This window comes from Acromyrmex echinatior, chromosome 2 (genome assembly GCF_024713525.1).
Source record: "Acromyrmex echinatior isolate Ae372 chromosome 2, ASM2471352v2, whole genome shotgun sequence".
Classification (NCBI taxonomy): Eukaryota; Metazoa; Arthropoda; class Insecta; order Hymenoptera; family Formicidae; genus Acromyrmex; species Acromyrmex echinatior.
Window position 1 is genome coordinate 24,215,395 of NC_141853.1, and position 24,281 is coordinate 24,239,675.

At 32.0% G+C, this 24,281-nt stretch overlaps 2 protein-coding genes across 2 annotated transcripts in view; one reads left to right on the forward strand and one right to left on the reverse strand.

Annotated features, from left to right (window-relative positions):
• jv (javelin) overlaps positions 1-22,895 on the forward strand; it is a 30,670-nt gene extending 7,775 nt beyond the window's left edge. Inside the window, exons 3-7 of the mRNA XM_011066283.2 lie at positions 14,513-14,731; positions 16,432-16,738; positions 17,758-18,570; positions 19,944-20,932; positions 21,360-22,895. Coding sequence (XP_011064585.1) covers positions 14,513-14,731; positions 16,432-16,738; positions 17,758-18,570; positions 19,944-20,932; positions 21,360-22,377 — 3,346 coding nt within the window. The 3' untranslated portion in view covers positions 22,378-22,895. The remainder of the gene's footprint in view (positions 1-14,512; positions 14,732-16,431; positions 16,739-17,757; positions 18,571-19,943; positions 20,933-21,359) is intronic.
• The window catches only part of MCU (mitochondrial calcium uniporter), a 63,939-nt gene that overhangs the window by 19,126 nt on the left and 20,532 nt on the right, over positions 1-24,281 (reverse strand).

Consider the following 24,281-nt stretch of genomic DNA (forward strand, 5'->3'; position numbering starts at 1 on the left):
GTGTCGTCAGTGCGAAGTGCTGCAGCGGTTCGAACCGCGATGTACGTTGTCAAGATTGTCTACTGCCAGGTGACGATGGAGTTCGTCGACCGTGATATGGGAACACCGAGGTAGTTCGCAAATGATAGAGACGTTCATTCTAAAAAGGTTGTACAAGAGCGGTTAAATATTTCGCTTTTAATTCCACTAATATTTTTAAGATTTTTAAAAATTTATTTCGTTTATTTAATCTTATCGCTTTTTCACATTTTTGACAAATTCTCTAGAAAGAAAATATAAAAATATGGAAATCAATTCATAAAAATGGAAAAATATAGGACAGAAATATAAAAAATTTTAGAGAATATCTATGTAAATATTTTTTATATAGCCTTTTTTAAATGAAGTCTTCGGTTTTATTATGCAAAATTGTTATATTTTTATTAATAACTTGTTTTATTAAAATAAAAATTTTTTAGATTAATGAATCATCGTCATATTGTATTAGGTGTTGGAATTAATTCGTAGCGTTTTACAAGTGATGGGAAGTACTTTCATTAATGTATTTTTTAATGCTCATGTGAAATAAATAACATTCTTTCATTAAAAAACGCTACGAATTAATTCCAACACCTAATAAAATAGTATATGTATAAAAATAGCTTCATAGATGTGGGTATTAGAATTTTAAATTGCAAGAAATTCCATGCATTATTTGTGAGTTAACTCTTCTCACTAAATATTAGATCACATGCATCAAAAATTATTACAAAAATTTACCAGTTTAGCACAATATTTTTTTAGAAAAATGTTATCAAAAATATTTTAGATATATAAAATTTGCATATTTAAAAAAATTTAATTAATACACATTTTTTACACAATATTTAAACAATTATATACTGTTAATATATATATTGTTAAAAGAGCAAATCCAAAAAAGTAAAATAAGGCTACTGCCGAGTTTTTGACAATATAGTTTTGAATTTAAAGATATAAATAAATTACGTCTTCTGAATTCTCGATTTGCTGTAAATAGCAGATGTCACAAAAAATTAAATAAAGATTTATGCTAATTTAATGATCAGCTTTTTATTCAATATACAATGGTTGTTTGTAGCATGTCATGTAACGCAACTATTCTACGATATAAACTTCCATCAGCAAAACGAGAGTTTGTAATGACGTCCGCCATCATCTCGAAATATCACTGGATTATTCTGGGAGTTGTCTCGTTTGCCTCAGTTCTTACTGCAAACCGTCGTCAAATTTCGCTTGGTAAACGTAGTGACAAGATGTTCATGTTTAAAATGACGCATTAGCGTGGCAATTTGCCAACATACGCGTAATTTCACGATCAGCAGAGAAATAGGCTTTTGTAATCACCTTATAACGTAGGTAAAGCTCCTTTAAACAGCCTCTTTGATATATTTTGCAATGAGATTTATAATTCATCGTATGAAAATACAAGACTTTTAACATCCCGTAAGATGAAATACTCGAGAGGAAATACTCGTTGATCACTACAACGAGAAAATCAAGTCCTCATTAAAAAACATTATCAACATATACAGAATTTCCCTTGTGAGAATAGCTCTCTATTGTGTAACTTCCTGTCGGTTCGTGGCCTCGTTTCCTGACCTTTCCATCGTAGCGGGAAAACCACGAAATAATCTGTTCTACTTTCTTATCTTTATTTGTTGTAACAAATACGAATACGATTCGTTGTCGGTTCAAAAAATTTAAATCATTCGTCAAAGTTTCCGTCCAAGTGTTTTAACGAGATGCTGACGCGAACATTCGTCAACACGGAGGCTCCATGTGATTGATGAAGTCCTGGACTTTGTTATGCTTTCGACTTAGATACAATTTGCGATTGGCCTCGCGGAGATCCTCTTGCTCTTACGTAATAATAATTTTATTACACAGATAATGTTTTTTTTTCACGATGAGCGCATCGTTACGTAAAGAAAGCAACCATCCTTGAAGCGGTAACATTAAAATCGATAGCTAGATTAGGTAAGAGCGATTCTTGGTCCATCCAAGACCCAGTTTTGAACACCTGCTTTGCTGTGCTCTCATATATAAATTGCGATAGAAAATGTACATATAAATACAAAAAGCTAATTATTGATTCGCTAAGCGAGTCTACAATTGTTTAGCTAAAGAAATATTTGTCTAAAAGGATTTCATCACAATGTACTTTTTTATAATATTATAGCAAAGAAAATATTTTCTAACTGTCTTTAAAGATCCGAATTCTCTCTCTCTCTCTCTCTCTCTCTCTCTCTCTCTTAATCACTTAATTAAACGTTCATTAATTTAATTAAATTTTGCTATTAAAAAAGTATAGATGAATAAATCAGAGGATTCATAAATGAAGAAAGAGTAAATTATAAAAGATAAATTATATTACGGCAAAAATAATAAAATTTAATGTTCCTTAACAGTGGCATATTAATATTCCTTGGTCATTATCAGTGGAAAGTGAATCAAGCAACTTTAAATTTTATAAGTGTCAATGACCGAGGATTAAATTACATACGTATCACTTCACATTACTCGCTTTCACGTCGCGTTTCTGGTGTAGAGCATCAATTTCTCCGTAATTCTCTCGCGATAAACCGCGGATCGTCGGATGTGTGGAATCCCTAATGACGTTTCAGGTAATCAAGCCTAATTGATTCCATCTATGTACTGTATCGGTTAGTACATAATTGATTCTCAAAGTGTTTCATGGAAAACGGTGAGAAGCGGAAGAACAATCGGTGAAGATCATTTCACGTACGAAAGTTTTACAGTTGAACGCAATTATTACATTCGTATAATTGCTTCTACTGATAATTATCGTTCGCAATACTCGAAATGAGAAAGGATACTGATAAACAAAATAATTATCAATCATAATAGTGTTCGAGATATATTATAATTAATTATCAATAAGTGTCTTCGTTCATTTAACGGTTCGGTAATGATATTTTTGATATTTCAGCATTTGATATTACGTATATAATTCAATTATATAAATTTCAAGAAATTCGTGTTCCAAACAATTGGTAATTTACATTTAAATAAAATTGTATGTCAAAGAAAGTTAGAAAATTTCCGCAATAGAATTTGAAAATTTTATTATTACAATATTAGTGAAAAGGAAGACGACCGCGCGCTTCGTATTACTTTTTGCATAGCACACGAATCATTGCGACCAGGTGCGTCAAACAACGAAGGAAGGTGAACTTGGGGGGGTCACTCGTGTGCACTGTATTCAATTGTACCCAGTATACACATTTCGTTTCACACGGTGAAGTAGTTCCCTCGACAACCTTATGATTCATCGGTTGGAAACCGTGCAGAGGGGATGGAATGACCGTGGTTGTTTGCGCCTTTTTTGACTTGATACCCCAGTCGCATATCGGTTGTATTCAACGACAAACCCGGGAGGTCGTTCAATCACAATTTCCATTGTGCGCGCATATCCTGTGCGAAGTGAAATAATCCTTTACCGATTTATTGAGTACATCCTCGACCCGGAAAGGACGCTCAGGAAATTGTGCGCACTTCAGGTAAATTATGTCAATCAAAAGCAAAACAAAAAATTAATGTATATTAAAATTAGAAGTGAATCAAGCATTTGTGAGGTCGAATCGAATCGAATTCTCTGAAATCTTTATGATGAATCGAACAGAATCGAATTTCTGTGATTTGAAAACGAATCGAATTCCCTGGATTTACATTAAAAGCTAGAAAAAAAAGAAAACATTATGTTGTGTGTTAAAAAATTAATCATTTTCAATTTACAGATATATCCAAAAATAAACAATATGACAAAAGTGTATTATAAAAAGAATCTTATTTTTTATTAGAAGGCATTTTTATCAGCGCGTACAATTTTTGTGCTTATTCATCGCATATTTGGTTGTCATTGGACTCTATTGGTTGTGCTAAAAAGACAAAACTACTCAGTGACTCTTTATTTGATTTAGCAGAAAAATAATGCTATATATTTTTTAAAATACTAGTCATTTTCTCTAAGTAAATGTATTTAAATAAATTTATCTCAGATCTATGATATGCGCCAATTACTTTCGGACTTGTAACACAATAACTGAAATAATCTTCCTAAATTAATCTAGATTGTTTATTTAATGCTACTAACATCTTAAAACCTGTATAAAACTTAAAAAAATAATAATGTAATCTTCTTATGACTTTCCCAAAATCAAAAAATTCAAAAACCAGGGCGAATGAGAATTAGCGTGGTAATTAATACGCAAGATGTAATAAATAAATCTTTATTCCATTTTGTTAATTACCACGCTGACTCTCATTCGTCCTGGTTTTTTGGATATTTTGATTAAGAAAATAATCTTTCAAAATTTGCATGGCTGACTACATTTCGCTGTTCCTATTCATCTTGATCTACAATAAAAAAATATTTGGAGATATTTCTAAAAATCTATTTAGATTCTTTTCATAAAAAAGTTCTTGCACGAGTTTCTCAAATGTAATATTTCATAGTACTAAAAATCATTAATCAAGCTTTCTTTTAAGAATGGCAAACATTAAATATTTATATAGTTAAAACTTCTTTACGTTTCAAAATTCTAGGACAGTGTCGCTGTATACTTTTGTGTTGTATACTTTAAAGTTCCTCAGGGAACTTTTAGTTCCGTTTTCCCGGTGAGATTAGTTTTGCTGAATTAGTTTCATTCTCTATTCTGTTCTTGCTTTATACTCTGTTCTACTTTATTTTATATTGTATTTTATTAACGTTAATTGTCTTAGAAATTGATTGACCAGTTTGATTCGCGATACTTTGGAAACATATCATATATTATATATTTTACCTATACAATTAATATTTTTTTAAATTCGATCCAAAGATCATTCTTTGAGAGAAACACAAAAAAGCGAGCATTAGGCCGTCATTACAACATTAAGTCAGAGAAAGCGTACAATACGTTAAACACCACTCGAATGCTGCGTCGTTAAAATTACATGCCACGAGCACCATTATAGTCGTTCCGTGCTCAAAAGTATGATCGGATCTCCACGAATGCTGCAAACGTAGATCCATATCATTCGTTCATGAATACAAACGATATTTTTTATACTTGACTCTTTCTCTACTTTTATTTATTAAGTTAAACTTAATTACGTGATCAGCTACTTATATTCGAAAAACTAACTTCCTTTAACTTTGTGTTGAGGTCTCAATATTGACTGGCTCAGGGGTAGCTATTACGATCAACAAGATATGAAAGGAAATAGCTTTTAAGTAATTTCAAATATTCCTAAATGCACGCCTTGTGGATAGTACTCTTCGATAGGTGAGTGATAGAATTGACAAACCATTACTCTTATCCAACGTCTTGATAGTGTAAAGGAATATAGAAAGTTCATTCTCTTTCTCTGTTCTAAAAGGAGAATTTCTTTAAGGAGAATTTTGTTAGAATTTCCCAAATGGCTTTCATATCGAAACTTTGTTCAGAGGTAAAAGGATTGTGATAAGAACTGAATTTTCCGAATGTTTGATATTCAATACTTGTTCTGCTCGCGGAAAAAAAAACAATCGATTTTTCGTAATCTATTCTCGTTACGTTAAAGTTAATACAATAAAAGTTCAAGGAAACGCGCTGCAATTCTTCGACTTGAAACTTCGATTAAAAGTTCGCGCAAGTAGAAAGTGCGAACGTGCGATTTTCCGATTAAACTTCACTAATGTAAGATTAATTTTAATAACGATTTAACTTATTGCTTATTCAGATGTATGAAAAACATATATACAAAAATTGGGGTAAGCAAATAATTTTGAGCGGTAGCGTAAATTATTTCCTTTATTTCTCTTTTAAAGCACATTTAAATTAAAAAAATTATTTAGTACATAGATTTAAGATTGAAGACAATAAAAATAATTTTAATATGAAAATATTTATATTAAATAATGTTTATATTAAATATTAATTATCTACAACATAGATATTAATTATACTGACCATTAAAATTGCAACAATAAAAAAAAACGTATCATATGAATAAAAATTTGAATTTGTAGAATAGATAGAAATCTTCCAGTAAAAGATTGGATGTCCTAAAATATATCCTAAATATGGCAGACTAAACGCTTCAGAAAAAATGAGATAGATACTTATGCATTTCATCTTATGCGTTATATCTTATGCGTCTATCTCATTTTATATCTTAAATACCACCATCTGAAAATAGCGGACCAATCAAAAGTTGTCTAAATGATGTCCAATCTCTTGCTTGAGAATCTCTTGCTTGAGATCACAGTAGAATATGAAAATGAGTATTTTTATACTTCCAATAAAAGTATCAAGTCATACTTCTAAATCCTATATATCATAAATAATCTACTAAATAAATACCACGTTAATATCCTTCTTGGTGTTGCAATTTTAATAGTGTAAATGTTAAGACGTTTGGTATTTTCTGAAGCACATTCATCATAATTATTTTAGCGCGTGATGTATCTTTATCGAAGGATTGAATTATCAAAAAAGATTTTGTGGAGAAATGCGTGGTGAAACGGGAGATAAATTAATCAGGAAAGAAACCAAGAAGTTGAACTATCTCAAATAGCTATCTAGCTATACAGTATCCACAATTGCGTGCATGCAAGCGATCCCTAGACCAACTATGATCACTTTCTTCCTCGCGGTTTTGTGTGTACGTTGATCGACTTAGAACACAAAACAGAATCCTATCATATGTGGCTCACAATGCTTTCATTTCTCTTGAAAGAAAATTGCGATAGTAAGTGAATCCCGCACCGTTAATAAGTGGTCCACAATAAAATGTTATTTCGCGATATATTGGCTTCTGTCATTTTATGAGATCTGGCACGTTATTTATTTTCATTCATATATTGATTTTACAACATGGAGTAATGAAATTTTAATTTTATTTGAACGTTTAACAAAATTGTAAATCTCAGTAAATAAGATTTAAAAAAGATTGATTCTATTTTCGTACAATAATTTGCCATTATAATTTAACATTTTGAAAATAGAGCTTGCGCAGAAGATATGTACAATGGTAATTTTATTATCGTATCCTTTGTTAATTATCTAAGTTGCTTGCATCTTTTTATGATGATGTTCCTATCTAGTGCTAATTGAAGATAACTTCAGTGGATCACGAGAGACCTGCATTAACCACGATGAGAAACAATGATGGTTGAAACCTATTAAACTTCTATTACATCTATGCATTCTCGTTTCTCATGTAATTTTATTGTTATAATAAGTATAATAAATTACTTCTAATAATTAAAATTATTATCGTACAACATATCGTAAAATGTAGCGACCAAATATATTCTATATAATTTTATGAACCGTGATTTAGAAAATTCAATTGTTCTTATTTAAAATTGTTGGAGGATTTTAATATATATATAATGTTGTGCAGAAATAATTATTATGAAATATAATGCACAAATATAAAATATGCATAATCTAATAAATATCACAATCCTTGTGCAATACAGCAGACAATATAACTATTACAAATGAATAAATACACCAGAAAAAAGTTATGAGTGAGATGAAAGACTTCCGTTCGAAATTAAATGGAAGTTCTTAACATTTGAATATCCTTTCATGAATATTCATTTACTCATTTACGATATGTGTTTTAACAATAGAAGCAGCATATACTAAAAAAAGTCCCTTTCAAATAAATTAACTCTAACAAAAGCAGACGTAAGTAAAATAGCCGTACAAAGAATACTTAAATAAATAGGTATCTTTATTTTTTTGTATTTCCATTTAAATTATCTTCTCAACAGTATCATACTCGAATCAATTCCAGATACGATCTAAGTTTTAATTTACATTAATTTGCCGATTGACGCACGTTTATGTTGTAAGAAAAATTTCTTTTGATTTTACGTCAGAGCGCCGTTCTACTTGTTATACACGGCCTTGATACAATGTCGCAAGTTTAAGCTTTCAGGAAGTAGCGAACCAAACTCTGTATACGAGAAACACACTACCGCGAAAGAGAAATGATAACCTCGAGAAACGGAAGATAACGAAGGAGATACCTTCAAAGGATACCTTAGAAGCATCTGTACGCGAACTTCACGAAGTACTCTAGATAAAACACTCGGGATCTCTTGCCACTTGGAATTCTGCACTCTATCACTTTCGAGGACTATTTACCACTTTGTGAATTGGAAAGGTTCAGCCTCATGCATTAAAATAAAGCGTTGAAGAACGTTCTACGACTTAAAATGACAGAGGTTACCGTAGAAAAGGTTCTTATCTTTCTGCGAGCAAATATATTGTTTGTAAAACAATATATTACAAAATGTAAAACATAATTTTCTGTATTTAGATTCGAAATTTAATTGTGAACAGAAATAATGCTCTAATGCTCTTGAATATCGAAATCTATAAATATAAAAGATTAAACATTATAAAAACGTTATATATATTTAATACTTATAATCTAATATTTTTAAAAAATCATCAAAATCTATAAAAATTTCGAGATTAATATTTTTATATAAGATACATTAAATTTTTATATAAGATATATTCAATTTTATAAAATTCGTATCTATTTTTTTACAGTCACGCATGTTGTACTTCATAAATAATTCAATGCTTGTATCATGTATCTAAGTCCTTGCCAAATATAGCACATAGTTATCGACTAATTCTTTTAAAGGTGTGTATAACATACTCAGTAGTTAAAACTCGTTTTCAATGACACCAAAATGTAATATTTATCATGCTTTTAATAATTTAAGTTTTAATTATGTCAAATAACATGTGATACTTCAATCAGAACAATTTATTAATTTTATAATACATTATTGTAATATAATCTCATTAAAATAATGATTTTTAAATCTGAGTAATAATTAATTATAATTTATAATTCAATCAATAAGCTATTAAATATATTACATTATTTAAAAAATAAATTTAAAGGGTAGAAAGGTATAAAACACATTTTTATAAATCAAGCGAGAAATTTGTTATAGAGATCCCTTTTATTATAATTTCTCGTAAGTAAATTTCCAAAATCTGTTATGTAAGCTTAATTTATGATTCATTTTCTGTAACTTATCTGCGTAATTATTGTTGTACCACGATCGTAGTCTCTCGTCATTGTTTGGCTAAAGTATATCCTACTCCCACTACGTAGATAGGTGTACCGACGGGAACAGGTGGCGATCGGTCTGCAGGTACAATAATACTTCTTCGCCAGTCAGTGCGCAAACGAGAAAGTGAAGACCCGACCGTCCAGGCCGATAGAGCATCTCGCACAAGATTAACAATCGCCCGCTCTCGATACGGTCCAGCGAGTGCCGAAACGTAGCATCCGGTATGCGATTCCGCGCAATCGTGTGCCGAATCTTTTCTCGTTTTTTAGAGCTTTTTCTTTATCGGTGAACGCGGAGTTGGTCTTCATCGAATTTATTCGAGGGACTATCGATCATCTCAAAAATCAAATCGAGAATTTCTTATCGAGAAGGAACGTGCAAGAATGGTTATCGGCAGCATCAGCTCGTGTTTTACCGCTGTTCTCATTGTGTCAGCTATTTAAGGGCCATTTGGAAATTCGTGAGTTATCTGGATTAATTTATCTAATGTCACATCGCGTGCGCCATTGATACCAAGTGTCTTTCACGGCATGTGTGTCAAGTAGGGACTCTTGTGTGACCACAGGATGCTCGGCGAAAAAGAAGACAAATCAGATAACTCAGTGATCTGATACTTCATTTGAGTTTTTCAATGATTTATTTCTAACAAAAAATGCACTTTTGTTTAAAATAAAATTATCATTCAAAAATCTACGCCTTACCTAAGGAAAAAAAATCTACACTTTATGTCACCTGATCACCTTACTTAATCTTGACCCCAATTTTAATGAATTAGACTCGGTGCAATTAGTCATGGTGATAGACCTTGTTCACGGTATCCAGGTTACGTAAAATTGCATAATCATTGTTTTCGCCAGTGACGTCTAAAGACACGAGTCGCAGAGGACCAAGATTGTAACGTTTCTTATTTAGGAATAAAAAAGATCTATATGGTGATTCATTCAAGCTGTCCTAACCATACTGGCTATTCGAATTTATTTCTTCTATATCCGGTGTAATCAATTGTACGATTTTTCTTCGTTAAGTTCGCATTTTAACTCGACTACGCTGAATAAGGGAAACAAGGGAATATTATGTTAACGCGAATTTTTCCAGTTGAGCGCAGTAGTAGAAAAAAAAATAAAGTGAAAATATTGTGTTGAGAATGAGCATAATTTTTCTTTTGTTAATATATTTACATGAAACTATTCATTTAAAAAATTATTATATGTATTATATATTTCGGAAAAATCTTATGTCACAATCTATTTTAATGTCAATAAAAAGAATAAATAAAGGAAAAAGTAATTAATTACTATACATCCTAATTTGTGGCATAAATTGTTCTATTTAATTTTCTTATACATGGCTAACGTAAGTCCTTTAATACGCAAGATTATGTATCTTTATTGCGCAGTTTCATTTTATAAATGCCACGATATAAGTGCGCCTCGACCCGTGAAGTCATACGGAGACAACTGACTTCGTCGGTCGGATGTTAACCATCGACTGTTCACACTGCGGAACTTCTTCCGGCCCGGTCACGTAGGATATTCCCGTCGCGTTTCACTACGTGCAAACCCTTAGTCATTTTTTTGCGCGGTGCTGCCTGAATGCAGGTGCAATGATAGAGATTATTATTGACCGGAAATCACGACTGATTTTAATTCTATCACAGCTTGCACACAGAAATAACGCTCGATGTGCAAAAATGTCTGTTGCAACGTTTAATGTGCGTATAATAAAGCATTTTTATCATTTTCCCAGCTTACAATATCATATTTATACATTCTGAAACCTTAATACAACGAGCACAGTCAACAGTACTTGTACCAAGGATTTGTTCCATTTATGATATCCTACATCAAAGCAAAATTTCAGTTCGTTTCAACAAAGTGGAAGCTCGAGGTATTTGTCTTCTTCCTTGCTTGATACATCAGAAATAAATTTATTCTATACAAGAAAATGTTATTTCTCTTGTATTGAGAGCATTTTATATTCCATGCTTTCAATCGGTTTTTATAGAGATGATATATGTAGGTACGATTACCGTTTTTCTAAATTGACGACATAATATTTTCCGTGCATAATCGATGTACTTTTTATTCATGTATTTAAATAACATTAATCGATAACATGATTGCGCAGTTTGAATATTCATTTCCGTACTCGTACAAAAAGATTATCTCGACGGTTAAATATTAATTGTTTCAAATCGGAGCAATTTGAAGTCCTTTTCGAACTTCGCAAGCACATGCAGATCAGTTTTTAAATTTACAAGCGTCATTCAGTTTATGAGTACTTAGAGTAACAAGATAATCACTGATTGGTCACAATTCGAGCGTGTCCTATCACGCTATCGATAACCAATCATCACTCGTGAAGACATGAAAAGAAGTGAAGCTATTAAAGAAAACAATTACATCAAAGAAAATTTTTTTTAGTCATATATAAAATGCATTATAAAAAAAAACTCGTAAGAAGTTTTAAATAATATTCTACAATTAACGTGATAATAAAAAATGCTGTAGTTAACAGACTTTCTTTGTTCTATTAAATCGATTCCACGAAACATTTCCATAAGATTATTAGTATAAAAAAAATCGAACTTTACCACGATGACATGTAAAACTTATATAAAAACGAAGAAAAAAGTAAGTTGACCACCTGAGGCTGATCTTTCTGCACGTACATACATTGAAAACAGCGTGCAAAGTTACCCGAGATAACTCGTGATAATCTTACGTAACTAAGCTCTGTGTTCAGACGAATACAATGAGACGACGATACGCCGTTTGCATTCGGACTTCAAGGATTCACGTTCGTTAAGACGAGCAGTCGGCCGAAAGGACATGTCTGTTTTCAGTACGGATATTCAAGTGGAAAAAACCGCATACGATTGTACGTAGACATGACATGTCATATCACGATGTTCATAAAAGATTTTTGGAATCTAAAAAGATACACGCAACGGCAGATTGATATCTCAATTTCATTCTGTACCTTATATTACAATGCAAGATTCTCCGAAAGAGATTTTCATACACATTCTTCTACTTCTTGGCATTTTGCCAGCATGTTTCTTTTAGCATCAATTAAATATCTTGTTAGCGTATATACAGATATACGTAAAGAGATAATTATAGGGAAGACCAGGGCTGACTGTCATACGAAGTTAATTGTCAAAAAGCTTCTTGTTTGTTATCAATAAATTCTGATGTTTGTTATTTCCACAGACAGTAATGAAATGGCGCGTGAATTTTTCCCTATTGGTTAAAGAGATTGATTACGCAAGTAATATTTAGAATATACTCGAGTATTAAGTAAGCAAATTAGCCATAACAACTTTATTTTCGTATCAAATAAGCTTTATGTAATGTCGTTGTCTTTTTAATAAAGGAAAATATTAAAAAATTAATGACTTTTATATATACTTTTTTAAGCAGATTTTTTTTAAATTTTAAATTTCGTATGTATATTAGCGTTTATGTATTAAAACAATTTAATTATAATAATATATTTTAATTAAATCGTCACAATATTTTAATTCACAAACTTGTAAGCTATTTTTCCATGCATAATTTAAACATTTTATGTTATTATTTTCAAAAAGAAATAATAAGAACTTATCTCCAGATCTGGGATTAAAAGCACTGTGTAATATAGGAAACAAGAAATATAATGTAAATATAGTGAATCTGACATAAGCATAGTTTCCGTTTTACCTTCGCATGTAAATAAAATTTGTCGGCAAAAAATTCATAAATTTACTACAGAAAGTGTGTGAAATGGGAGCAAGGCGAGCTATTTAATACCACAATTCGAGTAATAAAAGCATTAACGTTACTAGAAGGACACAAACTTTTAGATTTTTATTTTATAATGTAACACTCATACAAAGAATTTAAAAACAAATTAAAAGATGTTATGTTTTCTTCTTTTAATCCCTTTAAAGTAAACGGAAAAAGTAAGTATTAGAGGAAAGGACATGGAAATAAAAAATCGATTTATTTACTCGAACGTGCATTGATTAGATACCAATTTGTCAGCTTCATTATAGTACTTATTAAGGAAATTCGCACGTCGCGCGCATGTAATATTATTTTTTAATATCCGATATAAATAACTTATTTGTAAATAAAAACATGAAATAGAAAATACGCCTAACATATTTATAATTATTATATCGTAGTATAATAAGGTGATTAATTATCATTTATTATGAATGCATCCAAATGCACAGTCGGATATGATAAATCACGGCAATCATCAAGATAATGATAATAGGAAATACAGTTTGTTATATTGTGCAATAAAAAAGCAATAATCTTTTAAATAGAATAAAAATATTAAGTGCTAAATCTCATCTTAAAAGATTGTTGAAATAATGAATTATAACGTTCTTTCCTATGAAACAAGGAAATTCGTTGTTCATAGAACAACTCGAAAACTTTCTCGTAAACATAAAAGACTCGCCATTGTTATGCCTTTTTCCCTCGACGTTTTAACGCACAGAAAACAGAAATTTTTCCGGGTTCGTCCAACTCACTGATTCGCATGCAAAATTTTCCACGATATGTTGATGCTGTAATTCATTCATAAAAGAAGAGATGAATATGTATCGATACATCTACATGTTAATGAATATTGTGGGTCACCTAAGTCACAATATGGTAATTAATAGGATATTAAACTTACGCCACTTTATGTCATCTGTTGTGTCAATAAAGAACGATGCTCACAAGTTTAGTATATTTTACAGCGAGAGTCACAAGTTTATTAGTTGTTAAATATACAGCGATTACATTACTGCTTCGTAAAGATTATTCATCATGCAAAAAATATCGTAAGGATATGCGTATTTATATTGAATATTTTAGTAATAATAATACAGGTTGCTTAAAAGCATACAAGCTAATTAATAGGTCTTGGATACATGCAGTAGATTTCGCCTGAATAAGAACTCAATTTAGAGCAATTATAATGTTTTAATTAATTTTCAATATATGAAATCTATCTTAGTAATTAAGCTTCTGGAATAAAAATTCCAGAAACAGTACGAGCATTTAATTAAATGCAAAATTAACTAAAGAATGTAGGAGCGGCATATTCGCAGTGAAAGTTTAAGATTAATTTGTTCGCAAGTCCTCTTGATTTTCAAAACTTTCGAATTAAGTTATGCAACTTTTTAATTAAGCTTTTAAATTTGATATTTTTATTGTAGTAAAAGTAACTTTAAATTTCCCCGAGGATCAGTAACAGGGAGAAAGTACTCTCTGATACAGCTTGTACAATGCAAAATACGTCAATTACGTATTGCACCCGGTAGACCTGTCATAGTGTATGATTTTATTATTGCGTTTCCTATGATTTAAAAACTGTTACCACGCAATTGCGCGATTTTAATTGCAGAGAAGGCAGTCGCTACGACTCTCACTCGGCACAGTCGACACAGGATCGCAGGAAGCTGCTGAAACGTACGAGAAGTCTTGCAGTAATATCGGAAGACGATTCTCGACAGGATCGAGAAGCGGCGCATTTTCGGCTAGGCCAGTCGACCTTTGATTTGCCCAGGAGACATCAATTGATCCCGAGGGCTAAGCTAATCGATCGGAATTCTCTCAAGGACAGGTGAGCTCTTTTATCAAGAGAAAGACCGTAACTCGATCACAAACCGCGCTCTTGACCTATTCTTTAATTAATTTAATTAATAGACTATTATGTGAAAAATGAAGATAATAACAGTAGAAAAGACTTTATTTTATTTAATAGCTGTTTTTAACAAGATTAATATTAGATGATATTACGTTGGAACAAAAGTTCGTAACATTACTTCGTTTGTATCACATCTACATGTTCTTAAAAAATATTGAAAAAAAATTGGTAATTACTATTTGATAAAGCAAAATTTCAGTTTTAAGACTGTTTTTTGAATTGTGACACGATGATTTTTAATACAGTTACGAACAATCGAAGTTAAAATGCTCCTTTTATTTAATTCGGATAATTCAGTAACATAAAATTTTAGAAACATTTAAAAAAAATATTTAACGATTTTTAGAAAAAATTTTGCTTTCACGTTAGAGAGTTGAAAATTTTCACAAATTTTTTAGACACATGACAGGTCTGCAGAAAATTTTCCATTTTGTCCAGCTCGTAATAAAAATCTATATGTAAAAGTTACTAAACTTTCAAAAGATATTTAATGACTTTTCAGAGAGATTTTTTTATAAGTTTCCCTTTTTTTAACAAAATTTATATTTTTAACGAAGTTAGGTCTATTTGAATTTTGAAATTCATATTGCTACGAACTTTTGTTCCAGTACAACCAGTATTAATCAATCAATTTGAAAATTGTTCCTTTCCAAAGTATTTGAGACAACGGATCATTTTAATGAATTCTGTCATTTTTTAACAATTTTAACAATCTCATATTTCATAATAATCTCAATATCTCAACAGAAGAACAACAAACAGTTAATCTCCAACAAAGCCAATTATGATAATTGAATCTCTTCACGTACAACAAATTTGATCTCTTCGCTCTGAACTTGCATTATTTACTTGCAATGATTGGTAAATTATTATTGCAAACATCATAGATACAATTGAAACTCGATCGATCAGCGACGATCAACGTTTTTCAACAAAACACTAGAACGACTTGAAGTTCCTTTCAAAGTAACATAAGAACTTCATAAAGAAACTTTACTTATTGAAATATGATTCCAATTTGATATCTCCTCGTTGTGGAATCAAATCGAACAGTTGAACAACGAGAAAACAACTCACTTTTTGTTTTTGTCACCTATTTACGGTCCAATGGAGGCAATCTAATTTGAGGCATACCATCATTGGCGAATAAAAAAATTTATTGTACATAATTATTGACATATTTTAAACATATTTTGTTGTATAATATCAAAGTGATTGAGATTTTATAGGGTAATAATTAATTGAGATAGAAATATTTAAAATAATTTTGCGATTCTATGTATATATATATATATATAAAGAGTTCTTTTAAGTAATCGAAATCAATTACTATGATAACGAGCAAATAGATTTAATAAAGTTATTTTTTCAATTTAATAAAATTAAAATGAAATTAAAAAATCTGTTCAATATTCTTCCATTTCATTTTATCAGCTAATATTACCAGCATACAGATCCGATAAGCTCAGATAAATTATTGAAGTCATAATGACTTACACAGATGTTCTTTTCAATCATGATTTATATTACTTACATTTCACAAGCGTTTTCAAGTTATACAAAATGCAAATTTTATTCAAGAGCAATCGGTCAAAAGGTTTTCCACTTTGTTCTAGACTCTCTAAGAGTCAGCAGCATCTGTCGGACTCTTACGAGAGATTCAACGAGACAAAATCTTATCATTCGCGATCGACGTGCGGCCTTTACTCGATTTCATCGGGTCTCGAGTCTCTTCCAGATCCGTTGTCTTATACTCGCAAAAATCGTATCGATCCTGATCGACTGAACATTCTTGATTGGCCGGATCCTCCAAGGCGGTACCGCAGCGTGCAAAATTTGGATACTGTAAGCGGATTGGTTGACATCGTCGAAGATAATTGGCCTATTGAAGGCAATCGAAGTATCGATTGCATATATACGCAGGTAAAATATATCTCTTGTCGATAAAAAATTATAAAACTGTTAATTTACTTCATGCGAAAGAAAAACATCTCTCATTCAAGCTTTTGTTCAAGAAAATTAATAAATTGTTCAATCAATCAAGACTAGCTTTGTAGTCGTTGAGTTCATTTAAAAAATAACATATCTTGGTGTGTTTAATTATATTGGTTTTTAATTATATTGGTTTGTAATGAGTTGCGATACATATGGATAACTTAATTTACGATATGATAATGATGAAGTATATTACAATATATTGGAATGTATATCAGAATACATATCAGAATACATACAAAATATACAGAGTGTATATTATAATATTATACATATTCGAATTTAAATGTCAAAACTTCGGGAGTGTGTATATTCGTGAGCGGATCTAAGAAAAAGTCCTTTAGAGACTCTTATATACTCGTTTTTTATATTTAAATTTAGGGACACCCTATACATTAGAAGCTGACGAAATTTCTAATTATTAATTTGATTAAAGTTTACTTATAATGATGTATCGTCCTTTAGATCAGCCGTACTGGGACTTCTCAATATATTAGCAGGATTAAGAAGTTTGTTGCCAACATTAATTAAAATGATAGAGATCATTATATAGTAGTTCAGTTTCCTATGTCGTTATTATCTTTAACAGCTGCTTAATTAAACTTTAATTAGGTATCAGGAAGATTGATTTTCCACAAATTTAATTTTTGATAAAACAATATCTTTCTGTGAGATCCATAAAACTAAAATAAAGATCGAATTATATTATTTGTGAACTTTTACTAAACTTTGTTAAATAATAAAAATTCAACTGAGGGGATGGTGATTGAATTAAGAGCCGACTCTTTTAAATTTCACCGCGTTTATATTACAAAAACATTTTCTTATAATAAAAAATTCGCCTCATGAGAAAACTAATTTCCCTGAAAATTGATTGAATGACAAAACTTTCTACAGAAAAGAATGTATGAAAAGCAACGTGCTTATAGATGTGCTTTCTTATTTAGGTGAAGCGCAAGCGTAAGGAGCATCGAAGTTTAGACAGCATCCTCTTCGAAGACGACGGGGAATTGGAATACTTCGACGTATTGAATTTGTTACCTCTTTCTAATATACGGTTGGAATATAACGAGACTGACTTGTCGAATGACGATAATTTCACACATAAAAAAATACACGGTTTGCGAGATTTAAGAGTACTAGAGTATAACGAACCGAATGAGGTTTCGCCGACGAGGAGCAGCAACGCTACAGATGAGGAGAAGTGTAAAGAGCATGAGGTGAACGAGGATAATCTCGCTCGAGGTAACGACGAATCTGAGAAAGAGCTGCGTGAGAATCTTGATTCCGAGGGAACGTCTAAGAGGACGAATTCAAACCGACGACAGCATCGAGAAACTGTCGAGAGTTTCAAAGCAGATTCAGAGATTAACTCAGTGAATCAGTTCGCGGATCAATACTCCCCCTCCTCATCTAAAATCGATCATAGGGAAACCGATGTTGAAAATTTTGTGATTTCCTGCGAAGAAGAAGATCAGAAGATCGAGGAGATAGAGGACTACAAATCGATCTGGATTCCAGACGAAAATCAAAACAAAATGTCACGAAGACCGCAAGTTCTTAAAGTCGTCGACAATGATGTCACCAGGAGACGCCATCGGCGCTCTGTCGTGGAGATTGATGCCATCGTCGAGGACGTGCCAAAAGATAAAAGATCGCAGGAGATTACGGAGGAAATAAATGAGCGTCTTAATGCCTCTATAATTACATCGATTAATAATGTAAACGAGAAGGACGAAGGCCATGGAAGGAAAGCGAAAGTTAGTATGAGATACGGTGGAATATTTTTACTAAAGAAAAACATTTCTTTCTTTAGTTATATTTCTTTATTTCAAATAAGTTATTCTATTGGATTGGAACAGAAGTTCGTAATGCTACGAATTTCAAACAGCTGTAACTTTGTTAAAAATAAATAAAATTTAAATTTAAAAATGAAATTTTAAAGCATAAATCTCTACTTTCTAGAAATCACTATGTTATTTGAGTTTCTGTTTGATAATTTTTACATGTTGAAAACTACGAGCTAGGCAAAAAGGGAAATTTTCTTTTCAAAGGGAAATTTTCTTGTGAACTTCACGTACCAAAAAAAACTTGCAAAAATTTTTATTTTCTAATGTGAAAGCTTAAAGTTTTCTCTACAAACTCATTTTTTTTATATTTCTAAGATTTTTTGTGTTATCGAATTATCACGGATTAAATAAAAGGAGCATTTTAACTTCGATTGTTCGTAACTGTATTAAAAATCATCGTGTCACAATTCAAAAAACAGTCTTAAAACTGAAATTTTGCTTTATCGAATAGTAATTATTTGTTTTCAATATTTTTTAAGAACATGTAGATGTGATACAAACGAAGTAATGTTACGAACTTTTGTTCCAACGTAATACCATCTGATATTAATCTTGTTAAAAACAACTATTAAATAAAATAAAGTCTTTTTAACTGTTATTATCTTCATTTTTCACATAATAGTCTATTAATTAAATTAATTAAAGAATAGGTCAAGAGCGCGGTTTGTAATCGAGTTACGGTCTTTCTCTCATCATATCGCAATTCAAAAGACATAGTCTTAAAGCTGAAACTTTGCTTTATCGAATAGTGAAACTGCAAAATTTTTTTTTTAATATTTTAAAAAAATGTGTAAACATGATACAAATAAAGTAATGCTTCAAACTTTTGTTTTAACCATAGAACTTTAGTTCCAACTCAATATTATTATTGTTCATGACACTAAAAAGTTTCAAAGACTTTCATTCTTGAGAACGTAAAAATGTAACGTTCGAAGAAATACAATTATAATTTTCTACAATATATAAAAAACGATGTCTTCTTTAGAGAAATACAAAGCAGAGATTCGGAATTCTTCGCACGCACGCTGGAATATTAATTAGTTTCTGCAACTTTGTAATTTATATTGCAAACTGACTTTAATATCTACATTTTCATAATAGTTTTTATTCAATTAAAAACTCGTTTGCGTTAAGTAATTTATAATGTCGTCAATTTCTAAAACGGTTCACTTTAATATTTCACCTAATTTTCTCCCTCAAACTTTCCATTAATAAAAACTGACATCTCAACATCGGAAATGGGGCAGAAACGTATTATATCAATTGACAAATTAATTTTGCAGGAAGCTACGACGCCGGAAAATGCGGAAAATGGAGCAACGGTAGACGACGGAAGAAACTTCTTAGAGCGGAAAAGTACCGAGAAGGAGGCAGCGCGAAATAAGCAAAACGAAGGTAGATTCGAGAGAATCGTAAAGGAGACATCCAACATTCTCGGCAAGGCATGTAGCGTTGTAAAGGGTAGCTTGGGTTTCGAGGCGAGGTCAGAAAGCTCCGATCTCGGTCTTGGTTCCGAATCCGGTAGCGATTCTCGCCGAAGATCGGTGGACGATGGTATCGAGGACGACCGGCCGTCAAGAAAAGTAGAAAATTCCAATAATTCCGCCACACTAAGAACAGACGACAGTAAAAAATCGCATACTAATCTCACCAGGTCTAGGAGTTGCGTGGATTCTATAGAGTGCCAGGATGACGGTCAGGAGTTCGATCACGTGCGCTACAAGATCGTAAAGTCGCATATGTTCAGCAAGAACATATTCAATACCGCTCGAGGCGATGTTACGTATGAGGGATTGATGCAATATCTGCGCGAATATTCGTTCCAAGAATTGCTGATGGATAACAACGTTGTCATTATTGAGCCGGTTCGCGCTGAGACGATAGAGCGAAAATCGTCATCGTTGACCAGAACAGAACCCAAGTGCAAGATCGCTGGTGCGATCCAGAAGAAATCGGAGAACCACGAGAAAAATGGCGAACGATCTGAGAGTGGCGGCACTGCTAAAAGCTCTAGGCAATCATCCATTAAAAAGCACTTCTTCTATCAACCTATACGAGTGAACCGTGAGCTGATTGACGAAGAGCTACCGGATCCGGATACCGTCAGAAACGTGAGACGCATGTTCGAGAACACTCTCGAGAAAAAGAAAATAAGCGATGCCGAGTTCTCTAGAGATGACAAAACTAGAAGAAGTGTCAGCATGAAGGATTTGACTAGCATCGACAACAATCGATACGACGAAATATCCGACAAGACACGCGAAGAAACCAGGTAGCGTAATAATGAATTGAATGTCGTCGACAACAAAACTTTTATTATTCATAATGCGGATGCGAGTGTTTTGACTATAAATATACCTTATAGACCAACTGTTTAAATACGTTAGTTGAAGCGGATGAATTAAACGAGGTGACGGTACTCTAGATAAATCAACCCAGATAACGTTATGTTTAATGAGATGGCAAATGGTGATGAAGTTTACGTTGGAACGTCTGTGTGTTAAATAGTTCTTATTCGCGATTAAGCGTTTTATTAATAGCGTTTCCTAAATCGAAATTTCATTATAGGCGATTCTAAATAAAAAAGTAAGTCGTTTGTACTAAAATTTATGTATTAATGTATAGCCAAAGCTTTAAAATTATTCATTCATTCTTCGATCATTCGTGAACAGCTGCCATAACCAATATATTATGTTCAGATCCAGATGTTCCAGCAGAGCGAAAGATCTCACAAGACTCTTCGAGACCAAGTCCGCGTCATCGACCATTTCCATAGCCAAGGAGGAAATCGGAAGCCCACGATGTGAGTCGAAAACGAAAATTCTCGCGCAAAGTTTCGAAGCTAGAAGCGGAAACACGTCGCCAAGTGGCTCTAATTGTTCTAAGAACAAAGTCGGTCGTTATCATCATCATCATCATCATCAAAACTGGGATTCCGGCAGCGTGAGTTCCGGCGTGTCCAGCGATTATCCTGACACTGATCCCGGGAGTGGTGCCCATTGCACATCGTCCGATGACGAAGATGTGAATTGCAACGATAACGATGCAGATGCGAGTGGTCCAGGGCATTACGTGTCTCAAGACGTACTGCGGAAGATCCGCGAATGCGGCACTTCTATAACTTACTATGGCGGGAAAGTGGTTAATATGTACAATGGGCCATTAGTTTCGCCATTGATCGGTAATGGCTTCAAGCGAATCGACGAATCGAACGATTACGTAAAGTTCAAATTGGTGAAGAGCAACTCTTGCGATAGTAGGCTGGAGTTAACTGGCAGATTCGTCGAGGGACAATCGTTACGTCGCAATCGGGATAGATGTGCCGATCTTAGACAATGTACCATCGCGGAAACACCCAGTATCGAGATCACATCGATCGATAGCAGGCAAAAAGATGAGGTACAGAAGGATGAGGATATCGAGCAAATTAAACAGATGAAGAGGGAACCTCCGATGGTGATTGGTCTGGAGCCAAAAAAAGAAGATTCCAAGGAATCGAGGAAGATCTTCAAAGCTGACTTTAAACTGGGCGATCTGGACGACTCGAGATCCAATTATCCGAATAGATTTATGCCAAGCGCGTTGACGAGGTGGGAAGTGAATTCGAGCTGGAAAGTCGGTAATGATTTCGGGAAAATGGAATTCGAAGAGTTCGAGGTGCTCGAAGATAGTCTCAATGGAATCAGTGAGCAAAACAAATACACGGAAGCATCCTGAACGAAGAGTTTCTTGTATAATATTTATTTCTGTTATGTGATTGGAACGAACGATAATAGGAGATATAACGTTGCTATTATTTTTAATGAAATTTAATGCGTAAAGATATTTCTTGGTATCATTGAAATGATACTTTCTTTTGTGAAAAAAAAAAGTCAGTTTTGAAAAGATAATTTTTAATCGCAATTCAAATAAATTGCTAGAAATAAAACAAAGAATTAAAAAAAATTTTCTAGCGAATGTTTCTAACAGCAAATAATGAAAACCTTGCAAGAATATACATTGATATAGTCACAGTAATTTATTGGATACATAAGTATCCAATATCGTTCAATTAGTTTATTATTCCAGGTGGATAGTCCACAAGAGTCATATTAGAACACGTAACAAATATTAATACGTATTAAAATATAATATATATAGTATGTACTATTGCATATAATACACAAAGCACACATGAATGATCGATGTAATTTATACTAAATGTGTAATAAATAATCATATGTATAATAATCTTATTTATTTATGTTTTTACTATTCTTCTTTTTTTTTCTCTTTTCAAAAAAATACAAATTATTAAGTGTTCACTTATCATTGAAATTAAATAGAGATATATCTTTCGATTTTACTTTCATAACATAAATTTACACAAAAAAATGTTGTAATTATTCCAAATTTTTTATTTGCAATCTACATTCAAACCATCTCGTTGAGCCAAGAACAGGATAAATATCAGATTATAAAAACTACGTCGAATGTCACATATTTCGAAACGCAAGTCTCGAGTCAAATGATATATTGATGGTAAACGATGCGATGTTATTTTCAACATTATGTATTCGTGGAAGTGTTGATTTATCGATTCTTTTTAAGATTTAACTACCATGGACTTCAAGGAATGTCTTGGTAAAGTAGGATTCATCATGTAGTTAGGAATGCCTTAATGTATTCATGATGACTTGCATTAAATAATATGATCGCAAGTTTTCAAGCGTTAATTGACGATACAATATTAGAATGTTTCGTTATTACTATGAATAAAAAAAACATTATTAATAAAAAGTTCTCAAAATAATTTTTGTCATACGCGTTATAAATATATATAATTATTTAAATACAACAATGTTCCAATTTGCTAAGACAACGGCGTAATTATTGATTTATCTGAAATGTATGTGGCACAGTAGTAAAGTAAGAATCACAAAAGTTTCGGTGTGAATCCGACGTCAAGCACATAGATTGCAAGACCAAACAGTGCTATAAAGCGTACATTGTGAACTTTACATGATATGATGGATACTGTGTAAACCGATCTTTGCGTAGGTGTTCTCGTTGGACTTTGAGCAAAGAGTATCATGAAACTTTTCAGTGTCTCCGTGTGAAAAAGCGTGCTTTCTATTTTGTATTCAGGATTGAAAAACTCCACGAATGCTTCGTTTTATTCACTTTATGGGTCTCATTCCCTTTAACCTTTCGTTTGAGAATGTAAGTAGACGCGATGATTTAATGTTTTCGTCATGTATGTAATACGATAAGAATTATATGTATATCTTGTATCGTATATTTATATATTTGATGCACCAGCATGTTTAAAAATGTGCTAATAATATTAAGAGCATGAATATTTTCACATTCTTGCAAGAACATTAAGATTGTACATTGTGTAACTAATATTACAAATCTATCTAATATCGAAAAAATTATAGCAAAGATAACAGCTAGAGCAAATAAAGTTATCTAGATTTCTATTGAAAAGTTCTTAAAGGAGATATATTCTTTACAGAATGAAAAAAGTTTGTGTAACAAAGTTTTATGTGTTTCAAATCGCTACTCAGATGAGAGGCAAGATATGTAATGTTATGATCGTCATTTTGATATAAAAATGGCATATTAAAAACATCATT